The sequence below is a fragment of the Lissotriton vulgaris genome, chromosome 2_1 (assembly GCF_964263255.1).
Source record: "Lissotriton vulgaris chromosome 2_1, aLisVul1.2, whole genome shotgun sequence".
Classification (NCBI taxonomy): Eukaryota; Metazoa; Chordata; class Amphibia; order Caudata; family Salamandridae; genus Lissotriton; species Lissotriton vulgaris.
The window spans coordinates 945121273-945137869 of record NC_141687.1 but is presented as its reverse complement, the minus strand read 5'-3'; the positions used below and the strand labels follow the sequence as shown (position 1 = coordinate 945137869).

Below are 16597 nucleotides of genomic sequence, written 5' to 3'. Positions count from 1 at the left end.
GAAGCTCAAGACTGGAGCCATGGATGTCTCAGTGAGCTAGAATGTCAAAGTGACTCTTCTTCCAAATGGAGCCATGAGTGTTCTCCAGTTTGATTGACATATTGATGAGGTTCTGCAGATCCCACACTTTTACCCATTTCTTCGATGACGTACTAGGATTATGTGCTCACACCACTAAGGCAGCATCAACGTAGGTAGCAAGAGTACATGCTGATGTATAGCGCCATCCATCGGCGTTAACAAAGCACTTGACAAAAAACAGAGGAATGGCAGAAAAGTAACTGAAAGAGGAACATACCAAGCGTGCCCGAGGGGTGAGGCCTAGACCAGGAGTAGCATAAGAGTTCAGTACTCATCGAAGGAAAGCGGCCTGCAAGTCACACTCTCAGGGTAAGGGACTCCAAGAGTAATGCACAGCTCACATAGTCTGAGCCTGCTTTAGCGGGTTACAAAGTATGGGAGTAATGAACAGGGTCGCACAGGATCAGTGTCATTTACAACATCCCATACTTTAAGTTTAATTTACTCATTATGATTTGACTTGGTAAATTCTACTCTGTCACCAGGTCTGAGAAAATGAGCCTTCTCCCCGTGTTAAGTTGTAGCAGTTTTGAGCTTCTGGAATCTATTAACCTCGGCAGTGAAACTGGTCCTGTCCAACTGGAAGGACACTGCAAAGACATCCTTCAAGGCTGGCTCAATTGGGTGATATATCTTAGAGGGGCGGACAGCATTGCACTACAGAACTCACCATGGCGTCCAGCTACTAGGGGGATGTGGAAGCTCCTGGACGAGTGTCTGGATCCCTATGAGCCCCCATGAGACCCCCCCCCCCCAAAGAGGGATACTACCACCCACAAGACAAGACAACACAAGCCCAGAATGGGCCTGAAACCGCCACGAAAGTAGCCTCTCCTGTGTACACCTCCTCTCTTCTCTCTTTCCATCTCTCTTTCCTTTCCATCTCGCTCAGATGTTCTTCACCTCCTAGAAAGACATCATATTGGCGCTCAGGAGAACAAGTACATAACCTAAAATCTAACCAAAACTCTGTAACCAAGAATGGCTTGTATCCTGTAGCAGAATAGCGATTGTACCTGTAAAAATTCAATAAAATACTTTGAAATCTGAAATGTAATACAGGGTTAGGGCGTTATTGTACCTGGTAATTACTGGGTGGTGTCCCTGCGCGCCCAGGTGTTTGCTCAGTGATCGCAGTTTAGCAGGTCACTTGTAATCAGGCCCTAACTCCCACCCAGTCTATGGTCCAGTGAGTTCTGCCTTATCCACGGTTACATGGCGCGGGTGTAATTTACAGAAACATATGGCGTGGGAGTTGATTACATGTTGTCAGACACTGTTATGACATCTGAGAGTAATCTACAACGTCACATGCTCGGACCTTAATCTACAGGGTCACTTGCTCTGAATATAATCTAAATTCAGAGCTTTAAGTGGACCGGGTCTGAGCACCGGCAGTTTTTTAAAGGGGGGCCTCGAAACGGGTCTCTATCGGGCTCTGTTTTGAGCCCTGGCACAGGCGGTCCGTGTTTTTTTCCGGACAGCAGTTTGCTGTCACTGCAGTCCAGAAAAAATTGCCAGGGCGTAAAACAGTTCGATAGAGACCCATTTCGAGACAGTAGGCAAGTCGATGTGCGCTGCCCACACTGCTCACTTTTTGCTAGTGGAGAAGTTACGGCATGACGTCATGCCAGTGGCGCGTTGTGGGGGAAGGGAAATCCTTTACAGAGTCATTTTCTTTCTGGATTTCCCTTCTCTTTCTGAAACGCAAGAGCAGCAACATTGTGGTAGGGTCACCAGGGCTTTAATTGGAAGCTTTTTCAATATTATATGTAACAAGCCATAGTTGCAGCTTATTATCTTATGCAACTAATAACCATTGACAAAGCCAATAGTCCTTACTTGTTGTAGGTATGATGTTACTTGTTGTCTCACATATATGGATGCAATGAGGAACAGCAAAATACAAGTCAGGTGGCACACTATGCTAACACAGATTTTTAGCGTACGTTTGTTAAAGCCACGCCCCTAATAACACTGGCCACGTCCCCTTGAGAGATCCCTCAGTCTTTTCCTCCCACTTAAAGCCCTGTCTAAAGTGTCAGCTAGTTTGAGACTAACAGACAGTGTTAACAAAGATGCAAATCAAAGGCAGGTTCAAATGAGTGAAGTTTAATTTATTGAGTCACGTGGCTTGAGAGGGATTTTACAGGGTTACATGTTGCGAGAACAATTTAAAAGAGCACCTGGTCTGAGATTAATTTACAACGTCACGTGACCTGAAAGAAATTTACAGGGTGCAATTTACGAAGTCACATGGTCTGAAAGTAATTTACAGGGGGTAATTTACTAGGTCACATGTTCTGATTAGTTTACGTCGTGTATGCTCCTGTCTAATTTACAGAGTCACGTGCCCTGAGGACAATCACAACTGGCCTTGTTAAAGAGTAAATCACAGGGTTACCAAGGACTGAACCTAGATTACGGATCACAGGACTGAAGGCTCATCCACTGAGTCACAGGCTCTGAGAGTAATTTACAGGTTCATTTGGCCAGAGTACAGTGTACTCTGCCATGCGGTTTACATATGAAATAGTTGCAGTATCTGAGTGCCGTTAATAGAACCTCGTAAACTCGGAATATAACTAAAACACTATAATGGACGTGTTCCAGCCACTGAGCCACACCATCCGTCAGAACGTGATTAGGTTATAATAACAGGCTGTGGGTCTGTCTTAAACTCCGCTGCAGGCTGACCTCCACTCACAAGTCATCATCACAGCCTTCATCCACTGAAAGCTGCGCCAATATCACCTCATCTGCAGCGCGCGGAATATATTCATCAATTGGCGCAGACCTCACCGCGCGCCGTCCGCTCTCTGGGGGACCCTCGCGTTGTTTTCTGGTGCCTGCGATCAAGCTTTAGAACAGCTTCCAAGAGGCATTAATCAAAAGCCTTGTTTGTTCGCAAAAGCAGATTGTTGCAATGTGCCTTGTGCGTTGTACAGCCACGATGCAACCTTAGCATTGGTCCATCAAACGGATTCCCCAGCAGAAATCAGCCCCAGGGGAAGTCGATTCCTGTTAGTGAGCGGCCATGTGGTACCCACCGGGAGGGGCCAAGGTGAAGCCCCCCTAGTGCGTTTAGACGATCATAAGCAAATAGGAAATGCACAACCTAGATTTCCTGTTTGCAGAGCTGATGACGTGTCCCCTTTCATCCACAATAAGAGGTTTGGCAATTGACATGCTGTTTAAATTACTTTGTTCTGCAGTGATAACCCATACTCAGCTAGGGCAAAAATACTTTCTGTGTTTAATCTTCTTTTTGAGTTATATATAACCTTACCAAATATAAAGCAACCATTGAGAAATGCAAGCCTAGGACAATTGCCAAAAATCATTACTGCATACCAAAGTTGATGGGAATATCTTCAAGGCTGTGAAAATTGATTGGCCTGTTAAAATTGTATTTCCCAAAGTCTGTCCAAATATAGAACTAACAACCGCTCCGAGGCACACCAATTTTCGAGGCAGGAATATTATCATTTATCATGTTCCTTTTTATTGAAATAGTGTTACATTGCTGATTATTTTAAAGCAATGACTGGGGAGAGCGAATTTTTACAAATTTACGGTATAGATGGCTGCAATCACTATTTCATCATGTTTTGAAATACAGTTTTGATCCAGCTCACACTTTTCTGAAGCATCTGCTAAACAAACTTTCAGGCTTGGAGAAAGAGCTACATGCAATTCTGCCTTTGTAAAGTACAGCTTTAATGCATTCACATAAATCATGAAACCTTACGTTTAAGTGCTATCACAACCGTGACCTTATCCAATGCATCATTGATGATGTCTTGCAGTACAGCTAAGGTGGCATCATGAATTACGGCTTTAGTGACATCCTTAATTATGAGCTAACCCATGACTCGCTAATGACAATACAATTTACATCATTGATGTCATGAATTGATTGTTAAAGATGGTATAAGCATTAACATTAAAACTGCCAAGGTAAGAGACTCAATGGGTGGCTGGAGGAGGGTGGGGGAGTCATTTTGACCAGTGATACTTTTATTGAATTCACAATTTGGTTTGTTTTTGCTTATGAAAGGATACCTCTTTTGCAGGTAAGCTGCCAAAACTTGACTTTCCAATTTTTATTTAACAGCTAATTATTATGTTGCAAAAGGGGGCTTTTCGAGTAGTCCTCTAATGGCAGTCATGCACCACCTAAAATGTGTTCACCTGACTCTCCTGTTGGACATCAAGAAGCAGAATTACATTTGTTGTCGGTCTGACCTCACACTGGCTTCAAACGGAGGTGCAATATCTTTGTCATGGTTTATCTGGTTCATTCGTGACATGAGTAGGATAAGTCAGTGGGCTACTCAGAAATCTGGTTGTAATCTGCAAGTCACAGATGTGTTCCCACTATGCTCTTTCATCCTATGGCAGTCGACTAAAGGAGGTAGGTTCTACTGACATGTGGTACACACAGTGCTGTTAATTGAATAAGATTCCCCAAATCCCAGTCATTGAGCAGCCAGGCTTCTTCAGTGCTAGTTAGGACTGAACCATGGATGTTAGATGCAGGTAGAGGGACTTGTGTCAATTGAAGAAGGAAATCAACCCAAGACACCTCTTTCCATTTTCTGTTTTCAGACAATAGAAAAATGGACACACAAAGTGATATATAGGGTAAAGGACATTTAGGCATGGCAATTAATGTTTTCTATACCACACACTGCAAATGTGTGCTTCAATGTACAGACCTGGTGCTTTAGAAAGGTGATATACCCTGAAAGCACAACAGTGTATATTTTCGCTCATTGCCATCTGATATAGCCTTCTCCCCCTCACACTGCTGGCCATTGTACATCCACGCTGAGTCAGTGCTTCCTTTGTTTACTAAGTCTTGACGTCAAGGGTCTAATGGTTACAAATGGGTTGGAGATAGGCCTCGATTGGCATTTCACAACTTAAAGCGGGCCACAAGCCCAGTATTCAAAACCACCTAGAACTCCAATGTGCCAACATTTGTGAGTTCAAACGAGCTAGAATTCCTGATCGCAACAACAGATCAACACCCTATGCTTCAAAAAGGGCACAATTTGAAAGCTCCAATGGGCCACCAATAGAGAACTTCAACAGGTCACTGTACCAGAGCCCCAACTGGCCAACACTCCTGACCTGCAGTGAGTCAATATTCTTTGTCTCCAATGGGCCATCTTTCCAGAACTGTAATGGCGTACCCAATCTACAATTACAATAGGGCAACAGTGCATGCCTTTAACGGGGCAACCTTCAAGAGCTCCACTGTGACAACATTTCAAGGTTTCAATGGACCAGTGTTGCAGGAGTTCCATATTTTAAGAGTCCTTCTCTCCAATAGGTCAATACTCCATAATACAAAATAGCTTACGTTGCTAAAATGACCTACGTTGCTGACGTTAAATGGACTCATATTTGACAACTCAGATGGCCCAGTATTCCTCAACCATAATGGAAAAACTCTATCTTCCTGAGAATTGGAATAAAAAGGGGATTCCTGTTTACAGACGAGAATCAGATGTTCAGAGGATCAGGGGAAGGATGGTTAAACGACTCGTGTAATGTTACAGTCATCAAAAGACAACACATACAAAATTTACTAAAAAATGAAGAAATCAATCATGCGATACTTGCCAAATCCAGGGCTCAGTTTTTCTTATGCAAACTTCTTATTAAAAACTTAAAAATAAGATCTACAGTGTTTTGTTTGGCGAAGAGAAATGACAGGTAATCTGTCTTCTCAGTGAAGCCCATCCTGTCTTGCCATTATTTGGCATCTGGACCTGCTGTGCTCAGAAATGCTGAAACCTACTCCTGAAACCCACCATGTCTTTTTGGCTTATATGCTCTGCAGGCACAGCCAGTGTTCTGAGGTGAGAGTGCAACTGAGACAAAGAGTGATGCTGCCATACAACCAGCGCTTAATTTGAACCAGTTGTTGCCGGTAGGGTCCACCAGCACTCATTTTTGGGACCGACACTTTTTTTTCTGCATCAGACATTTCCCATGGGGAAGAGAGAGAAAAATAAACAGAGTAGAAACACAGAGGAAGATGGAAAAACCATCATAAAGGGAGAAAGCAGGAACCTCTGAGTGACATAAGTTGGTAGAGACTGTCTGGTAGTGTTTTATGGAAGCATGAGGTGGATTCAAGGCTGCGCAGGCTTGGTATTCGGAGCACTGACATATAATTGCACCGTACGCGGGCTTCACACAACTTGTACAAATGTGCTGCGTAAAGACTGACTACATAGTTTATCGCAGAGAACAACGCCACTGAGACAGGATCGCACAGTTGACTACATTCAGATTTTTGGTACAGGGCTTTACTGAACAAATGAAGTTGGTTTGCTCAGGTTAGTAAGGTATAAAGAAACTCCACTGAAACAAGGACTTAATCAGAAAGGCTCCTTACTTCTGTGGGAGTCACCATGCTGGGAAACAGGGGCGTCATGAACCCCCACTTTGGCAACTTGAGCAGGGGAGGCTGCACTGGGCTGTTCTGGTTAACATATTTAAGTTTTTGTTTATAGCTCTTTTTTCTTTGATCAGAGCGTGCTGGTCTCCAAACAGAAGCTCATAAATGCCACTGTATGTGAGAGTTTGATGTAGCTTTGGGGTCGGGCAAAAAGTATAACACAATTGGATAAAAGAAAGGAGGGAATGGGGGAATGAGAGAAAGGTGGATAGAAGAATGGATGAATTGGGATATGGATGGATGTTAAGGTGGATGAAGAGGTGGTTGGATGCAGAAATGTATGAGGGGGAGATAGATGGATGGAGGGTGGAGAGGATGGCTGGAGAGAAGACTGGATGGATGCAGAGAAGGATGATTGGACGAAGTGAAGGATGGATAGATGGAATTAAAGAGAGAAGGAAGGAAAGGTGGATGTTTGCATGGTTTGATGAAATAATGGATGACAGAGAAAGGACAGAAGGATGTGTGTATGAATGGGTGGATTAAGAAGGGAAGAAAGGAAAAAGATAAAGGACTATGGAGAAAAGGAAGGAGGGCTGAAAGATGGACAGCAAGAATGAATGATAAAGGAGAGAAAGAAAGATGAGAGAAGGAAGGTAAAGAAGAATATAACACCGCTGCTTCATGTACCACCACTATGTGACGTCAGATCGCAAGATCTGAATACTGCCTTTTCGTTAGGTGAAGTGGATCACTCTAATGGCAAAATTCTTGCTTGCCAGTTTCTTGTATCATTCGTTTTCCTACCAGTGGAGGAATGGCATCCTATCTAAACATTACATTATGAAGCAGATATAGATTCTTTGCTATTGGCAACAACAAGCTCACACATTAAATATTCCTCATTGCGGCATCCTGTAACCTTCCTTGGCTTGCCAGATCTTGCTTGTAGTGTGAGAAATGTTTGTTCCTCTGCATGGACTTCTCCTACATCTATTTTGTTAACTTCGGTTGAAGAAGTCGAGTTTTCTTCTTTCTTGAGTTTTATTATCTTCTTGCCTTAGTCTGTCCTCTCTTGTGGTACTGGTGACAGGTGATTTTAACTAGTACTTCTTTACTTTTTCCTTTCCATGAAGCCTTCCCCTGTGTCTGTGTGCACTGTAAGTGCACAATTGAATAGAATGTATGGACCTCTCAAACAAAGCCCAACTATGGTATACAAAACTTACTAAAGACACAATTCACCGTGCCTCCTCCGTACTGTCCTCCACCGCTCGCAACTGCCTCCTAGACTGCCACAATCCGTATTCTTCTTTGACTGTATGGCTTTTAGGATTATCTTTAGACAGCACTAGCATCTGAATGACCTCATGGCATCAGTTCTTCAAAAATGCCCACTAAGTACAAAGAGCAAGTGAGCTTTGGGTCAACGTCCTGTACACATTGATTTTCATGGTTTACCCTACTTGGATGGGCTGTCCCGCCAGGCTGTGACATTTTGTGGAAGCCTAAATTGTCCCATTTGTGGTCTCAATAGGTGTTGGTGATGGGGGCTCGAGCTAATTGACTGTGTGCTTTACTGTGTGATCCTTGATGTATTTAACGTGTTGACACAACAGCATTTTAATTCTTTATGTGCTGCCTGCTGTTTGGATAAAATAGCCTCTCATAAAGACACGGGGCTGATCACTAATTACCCTTGTGCATTCATTTGTTTTACCCCGCAAATTAATAAAGTCACGGCTGCCTGCTTTGGAAAGCTAAAAATGATGAAAAAAATCTTCCCATTCCTGCCAATGGATGCGCGCAGAACAGTTACCCAGGCGCTAATAACGTCCCATTTGGACTATGTCAACAGTCTTTATGCCGGGGCCCCTCTGTATCAAATTGAACGCCTGCAAGCAGTTCAAAACGCGGCAGCAAGACTGATTGGCAACATCCCTTTCCGACATTCGATCTCCATGTTTCGCAAAAAGCTCCATTGGCTTCCTATAGCCTCTCGGATTAAGTTTAAAATACTCACTCTTGCCTTCCGTGCTCTCAACGGTACCGGTCCAGATTACCTGAAAAAGAGACTCACATTATCCCATTCAGTGAGAGACTTACGTTCCAACAGTTTACGCCTTATGGTTGTGCCACGCTTCCGCCGCGTGCGAATGGGTGGCAGAGCTTTTGCTGTCCTTGCTGCGAAACACTGGAACGGCCTCCCTCTGGACCTCAGATTTGCCTCATCTGAAGCACTGTTTCGCAGCCGCCTGAAAACTTGGCTATTTTCTTCATCTTAGATAGGCTCCTCTTTATCTCCGTTGACAGTCTTTTAGCGCCGGGACACCTCCGATGGAGGTAGCTGTGCGCTCTACAAGATCCATAAATAATAATAATAATACTTTACTGTCGTGATAACATGTAGGCTTTACAGTTTTTTCTGTTCCATAATACAGCTGTACTCACATGGGCTTTTTTAAAGGTGTGGCAAAATTCTGCCCACTATCCAATATTTTGCTGTGTGTGCTTTTTAAAGTGAGCACTTTTAACATCAACTTCATCTTCTGACTCCTTTTCATTACACCCTCATTTGAGGGTACAGCTTAACTCTGCTAATGCAGTCTGTTAAGGAACTTGCCTAGACACAGATTTCACATTTTTGTGGCCCAAGATGTTGCTGCATTATTAAATGTACTTTCATGGACAGCCAAGATCAACTCAATAAAAATCATCCAACTATTACCAAATGCTTTCCCTAACAAAAAGTCACACCTGTAGCTTTGTGAATGTGTGTTAACAATGTATTGTCTGTGATTAACAGTACCCGACATTATACTAAGGAAGGCAACACCTGCCATAGGTGGTATATGCTGCAGCATAAAGCCCATACAAAACATTTCAAAAAAAGTAACATGAAATCCAGCACCTTGCAGCATCTGGAGCAAGGGACATGCTCTGTTCCTTAGGGAAGGGAGGGGTTTGAGGGCTTTGAAATGAAGAAAAGCATGGAGACGTTTTAGCAGGCGCTGTAGCTTGACTGGGCCCCACAGAGGCCTGCACTCGACACCACATGCCTGTGGAGCAGTGGGTAGAGGCAATGGGCAGGAGCTGCTCTGCCATGCTCTCTTTGATTTCACCTCATACCATCATCTCATTTGTTGGAACTCTGCGCCCACCTCCATCTTGACTGTGATGACATTGATTTCAATGATCCCATCTAAGCGTTAAGGTCAGCTTTAGGAGCAGTGTCAGCAGAATCAGAAGGGTAATGGTTAGAGAGAAGGCAAAGGTAAGAGTACGGGTTAGCGTCAGAGCTGGAGTTAGGGTTATGGTTAGGATTGGGTTAAGGATTAGGATATGAGTTAAGGTCTGGGCCACGGTACGGGCTAGTGTTTGAGCAGGGGTAAAGGTAAGGTCATTATTCTCAAAATTATAAAGTCATTGAGAAGTTTCTACAGTCCTGTAGACTTGTGAAATCACCTGGTAAAATGTGATTGTCACTACAGAAGCTAGTTGGTGAGTGTGAGCATGGAATGTTTATGAATGGAAAAACAGTTGTATGTCACTATATTGTGCTACAAGAATATTGCAGCAAAAATAATGTCTACCAGAATATCATGGAAGTAAGCACACAGTGTTAACTATAGATTTGATGTTCTTAACTCTACTTCTAGGCACCTTAAAGTTATGTATCCTCACACTACATATAGGTGGAGTAACTTTCCACATGTAGGTGGTAATCTTCGCTAACAGGGCGAAGATCTTCCTATGCTAAAGTGTTTGGTAAAGTAAAACAAATTTATTAGATTACAGAAAACACTTGTACAAATATTTTTTGTTAAATATTCATTTAAATTAATTATATATTTGTAATAAATGAAGAGGAATATAACATTTGCTATAGCACTATTAACACAATTTAGACATAAATATTTAATTCATTTAAATATATTAAAATAAATAAAAATTATTTTGTAAAAGATATATTAAAATAATCGAACTTACCTAAAATGTTTATATTTATTTATTATGCATGAAACATTTTAGAAGTGCACTTTGTGTATAGGAACAGGCTTACGCCCAGATACATCAAGGTAAAATCTGCTCGCAAAGGGGCAGATTCTCAGAATCTGCCCCTTTGCGACCGGTATTTTTGAATTTGGGATGCATCATCCCAAATGCAAAAATCGCAAATTAAGAATTCGCTAAATTGCGATTACTTGCATTTAAGGAATATCAAATTGAGATTCCTTAAATGCAATGCATCAAAGTTAAAAAATTAGCGATTTCGCTAATAGGTGTGGCAAATTACCATGTAGTTCAACTTCATGGTAATTTGAAAAAACTTTGAAAAATGCACTTTTGTGCATTTTTCAAAGTTACATGTTGCGCACACACATGCCCTAAGGGCATGTGTGTGCGCAACACAAGTGCACAGATCAATTTCAGGGGAGCAACAGGGTGTCCTTTGGACACCCCTGCACCCTTGAAATCGCATTCTCAATTTGCAATTCGCTAATTGCGATTCGAAAATTGAGAATGCCTCCCGATTCATTCCTATGGGCCTCTAGGCCCATAGGAATGAGTGGGGAGGTATTCCTTAATTGCGACTCGCAATTTGCGACTCGCAATAAAGGAATTTTAAGGATTCGCTATTTTTGCCTTTTGCTATTCCTTATTAGCGATTCCTTATTTTTCGCTAATAAGGAATCGCAAAATGGATGCCTGATGCATCTGGGGGACTGTCTTTTGCAAGGGGAATATGTGCCCCTACCTATACCTCTCCCACCCTTAACACCTTCTTGCACCTACCTAAACCCCTTCCATATGTAGTAAGTATTCCCCTTTTTCCGGCCTCTCTCTCCTGTTCCTCCTACATTTACTACTTAAACATCACCATATGTTTTCAGAGATCTCCACAGTTGGACAGAGATTTTCACTCTTAAAAGATAGGATAGGCGGAAGTATAGACCCATGCACGTAGGTTAGTTAACAGTGTTTTGTAGTACGTGGGTAGTACTATTGTAGTACAATAGCAGTACTACAACATGCACTTTATGAATAGGCCCCATATTGTGTGTGTGAATGGCTCCCATCCATATTTACCTGTTTGCATCCAAGAAGTAATTGTTTACCAGGTCTTAAACGTTGTGCAATGACATAGGTTTTGGCACGGGAATTAGACCTGGGATGTATTTTCTGATGTTAAAGGCCGTCAGGTCAGGTGTTTTTCCTTGCTTAAACCCACACAATGAGGCTGGGGCAAGTTAGGTATCTTTTAAAGACAAATGATCTACAAACCTTTTGAAATAAACTTTTTTCATTTCTGCTCGAATGGCTCTCATGCAAAACAAAATTGGGGGAAATTTTGCTCCAGTGAAACTTGTAGAATTTCAAATTATGCAAAATTTCCCCGTCAGTAATAGATATAGCTCCTTGGACCTGGTAGATTGACTAAATTCTAACAGTAAAAGCCCCACCCACACTAACATACAGCGAGTTGAGTCCCAAAAGCGTGGAGGAATAAAGAAGGGTAACCAAGCTTCTGAGAAAATCAGTAAAGTCACTGCCACAACTAGTACCCCTACCCCTCCTAGCAAGTTAGATAGGGTTGCTGAATGTAGCCTACAGAACGAGGTGGGGAATCACGGTCAAGCCAAGACCATGCACCAAGTTACAACACAGGACAAGCATATTCCATATACCCAGACAGTAATCCCAGACGAAATACAGAACACTCGGATTTTATCCTGGAATATAGCAGGTCTTAGCTCGAATGCCCCCCTTGCAACTGATCCATTGGAAAACTGTGGTCTTAGAGGTCGGCAGCCTCTACCTCACCTTTATGGATCTTAAATCCGCATTTGACATGGTTCAGCGTGATCAGCTTTGGGGCCTACTCCGAGACATGGGAGTACCAGCCTATTTATGCCACCAGCTGAAACGCTTGCACAAGGACACCTAAGCACGGATAAGATATGGCAAAAGAGGTAAATTGACTGCCCCCTTTCCTGTAGAGAAAGGGGTCAGATAGGGATGCGTTTTAGCACCGACCCTGTCTCCCTCTTTTTAAATGGCTTAATCGAAACTCTACTGGCAGGGAAAGATGTAGATTCACCAAGGCTAGCGAACCGCTAAAACCCCAGCCTTAATGTTTGTGGATGATACGCTGCTACTCTCTAAGTCTCCCATAGGCATGCAGCGGGTATTAGAGGAGTTTTGTGCGTTCTGCAGCAAGAGGGATTTGGAGATACATCTCCAATAAACAAAATACATTGTCTTCCATGAAAAATAACCATCAATTGTTTACACCCCCAAATGGAAAGCAGGGCCTTAGAGAGGTTCTCCATTTTCGATTACTTGGGCCTTACACTTTAATGATAAGATGGATTGGGGGACCCAAGTAAAGAAAGCTAAACTAAAATTGACACAGTCTACAGGGGGCATTATAAAAGTATACAAAAACTGCACACAGAAAGTGACAGGCCCCCCGCAGAAATATACAAAACATAGGCAAGGGGAGCGTCACTATACGGAGCAGAACTCTGGGGTCATTGCACATCTAATGCATTATCCATGACAGACAACACCTTCCTCAGGCAACTGTTGGGCCTCTAACATCATTTATAGAAGAGGGATGCACACCATTGACTTCAGCAGTTAAACTGTTTTATCCAAGCTATAACAAGATCGCATGCAAACTGTTACGGCGCCATGCCCAAATGACAGTGCTCATGGGGAGGCCCAACAGCTACTCTATAAAGTGGGGCGGCATCTCGCCTCAACCAGTTGCACAGCTGATGACGTTTAATGTGAAGTAATATTTGCCATAAGGCACAATACAGCTGTGTAACTGGTTGGGGCGAGATGCCGCCCCACTTTATGGAGTAGCTGTTGGCCCTCCCCATGAGCACTCCCTTAACACCACTAGGGATAGACTTGGTGATTGGCTCCATTGGTGACCTAATTGCCTCTCGACCACTCCTATTCTGGCGCCGCCTCTAGAGTACACCTGAGCTAGCCAATTATAGGGAGAAACTGAAGGATGTCATGACTATTCAGGGTGCAGGGAATATACCATGGCTGTCCCACATTAGAAATACATGCCAAGCATTGTGGAGGGCAAATATGTGGACAACACCCGAAGAGATCTGTCCCTCCATTCCCAAAAAGTCCCTTTTTTATGCCTATAGGAAACATAAATGTGCCCAACTATGCCAGAGCATCAATTCAAGCAGGCTGTTTTACAGGTTCCTGGATGTCAAACAGCAATACAACCTGGATAGCATACAACCATTACTGGCAAAGAAATTGTTCCTCCAATTTAGACGTGGAGTGCTCCCGTTACGAGCATTTACAAGCAAATGGATTGCGTAACAAAACTTGATTGTCCAGGGTGTGACATGGTCAAAGAAACAGAACTCCATGCCCTTCTTTTCTGTCCCGCCTACAAAACGCCAAGGTCTAAATAGGTACTCCACCTTTGTAGAAATGTGAGGATTAGGCACTACACCGAGGCTCTTAGGTTGCTTAAATATGAAACATACCCATTATTTGTGTTTGCTACTTCTAGGTTTTTATTTGCGACGTGGTGCATACGCAGGGGCATTTTAAAGAAAAAAAACTTGGATAAAACTTAATTGTGAATACCCAATAACTATGCTGCTAAGCCATGGTTGCACAATTTTTCAGCCAGAAATACTGCTCTGAAATTCTCCGCTTATGAGGCTGCTCTATCTTCTCACTCCTTTTTAATGTATATATCTTAATTGTTTTTAATGTTTTTTTATAAATTATGCTCATGGATTACCAGTCAAAGATAGACATGTAGGTTGTTAATAAGAGGGAAACCTGTCGGTGCTGGGTCGGTAAACACTGTAAAAACTTGATTTTGTATTTTCACCCTCGGTTTTATGGATATTTATTTTATCCTGTTTATTTGTCTTTTGTACTATATGTAATTGTACCATTGTATGTGCTTTTATGGCTGTACAGCCAAAATAAAGTTCTTGACTGACTGACTGACAAAAATTTGCTAACTTCTTGAGCCTAACAAAATTTCAGAGGCCTACTCAAAAGCCAGTCATCCTGAAGGAGAGCAGAATCAAGGGGTAATGCTATATTCAGTCACACAATGGAAATGGATTCACTCCTAAAGTCACATAAATATTTACAAATTGTACAGGTTGCAAAATAGCCACACCTGTCTCTGTATCAATTGTACATAATTGCTTGAGAAACTACTATATAACATTTTGATATTTACGTTATGTTCCATCTTTGATGTTTCCCCATGTCTTTTTAGCTGGAAAACTATATCCAGGACAGCGTGAAGACTGAGATGGCGGAAATCCAGTTCACAGCTGTGCAGAACCAGACAGCAGCCATGTTGGAAATCGGCAGTAACCTTTTGAGCCAGACTGCAGAGCAGACACGCAAGCTCACGGATGTGGAAACCCAGGTTAGCCACCATGCCTACCTTACTCGTCTTGCCACTGTGTCAGCCCCACCAAGTATTCACTCACCTAATTCTATTGGTCAGGGCAGCCAGTCTTATAGCATTGATTATCCACTACATGTCCCTATAAAATACAACTGATGTTGGCCGATATTTAATGGGAGGCGCGTATCATTACGCATATCTTCTGGAAACACCCTTCCATCTTTCCTTAGGGCCATTAAAGCTGCCTTTACTGCCGCTGGATTTGTGTCACCTTTTTATTTAGTGACTGCGCTGAATATGATAATTGGCCTTTTACAAGTGAATCCAGCTGGGACACTTGTTTTTATACACTAAGCTATACAATATGTGTACAGCAGAATAAAAGCAAGAATTTAAGACTATAGGTCTCGCCTTTGTGACCTATTGGCTTTGCCAATGCTTTTAGTTCATGCTGAATAGCATTAGCACAAAAAACTCGACATATGCACGGTCATGCTAGATGACATATGATTGTTCATGCAAGATGATATTTGCTTGCACATGCAAGATGACTTATGCGCACACATGCGCCACTGTACACAGATGTCCCTTACAAATGATTTGAGCACATTGATTACTTATCTATCCAAGATGGTGGATGCCATTTGGATTGGTAAATTAAAAAAATGAAATTGTTCAAGTGTAAAAGTGCTTTTTGTACTGCAGAGGAGCCCAGCAGCAAATGGCAGCTCACGGGCCCTCCAAAATATAAGTTAATATAAAAAAATGTTACAGACAATATGAAGCTTGAAGAACAGCTGGGGGAAGAAGATGGAGGGACGCAATGATGAGTGGGTTAGGTAAAGGTAAGGAAGCAAAAGAAGTGCTTGAGACTGACCAGAAGACAGCCCGAAAGAAATAATAAAGTCAGGGGTCGGTGGGGTAAGCAATGGACAAGCTTGGGCAGGGGGATGAAGGAGTAACACTGAGTGGATGGTGGTGACGGTATTTGGGGGGGCAAGTAGTAAACACGAGAGAGAGCTAGAAAACACATGTACTCTCACGGAATGCTAAAAGAAAAAGAAAAAAAATTGTTCCATAAATGTGAGCAGTGGAATGTAATGTTGGTCTGTCCCCCAATGAATGCGCTGGAGCCACAGTGTAGGTTAACGCTTATTTATTTATATTTTCCCTAAAGAGCGCCGAGCCTGTCTTACTCGTGCCGGCTCTCGGGCTTCATCGCCGCGATGCGCGCGCAGCCCAACATGGCCGCCAGCACGTCACGTCACCTACGTGACGTGCAACACTAGAACGCGCACTACATATCTCCCCTTTTTCCAATCTCAACCAATTTAACTTACAGTTCGCCACTCATGTCATAGTCTCTGAATCTTGCTGGCTTGACCACCGCTCTACCCCTTCTGGTCAGTCTTACCGGGGTAGTGGCGGCCACTCCTTCGCTTCTGTCTCCACTTCCTAGCGCAGCCGCGCTTGCATCTCCTCCACTCAGGTCCTCTCCGACCACCTGCTCCTGGTCGGCTTCGCCAGTCTTTGCCTTTTGTTGTTCTCTTCTTACATCATGTTCTTCCTCCCGATGTTCTTGTTGGACGGTTCCTCTTTCCTCGTCTCCTCCTTCTGTTCCACCATTGTTCCAGCATAGAATCTTATTGCATCTCGCCATGCGGTCCTGC

At 42.9% G+C, this 16597-nt stretch overlaps 1 protein-coding gene across 1 annotated transcript in view; it reads left to right on the top strand.

Moving 5' to 3' along the window:
* LOC147731447 (angiopoietin-2-like) overlaps positions 1-16597 on the top strand; it is a 225258-nt gene that overhangs the window by 56545 nt on the left and 152116 nt on the right. The window contains exon 2 of the mRNA XM_086956490.1: positions 14790-14945. Within this exon, the coding sequence (XP_086812616.1) occupies positions 14790-14945 (156 nt within the window). The remainder of the gene's footprint in view (positions 1-14789; positions 14946-16597) is intronic.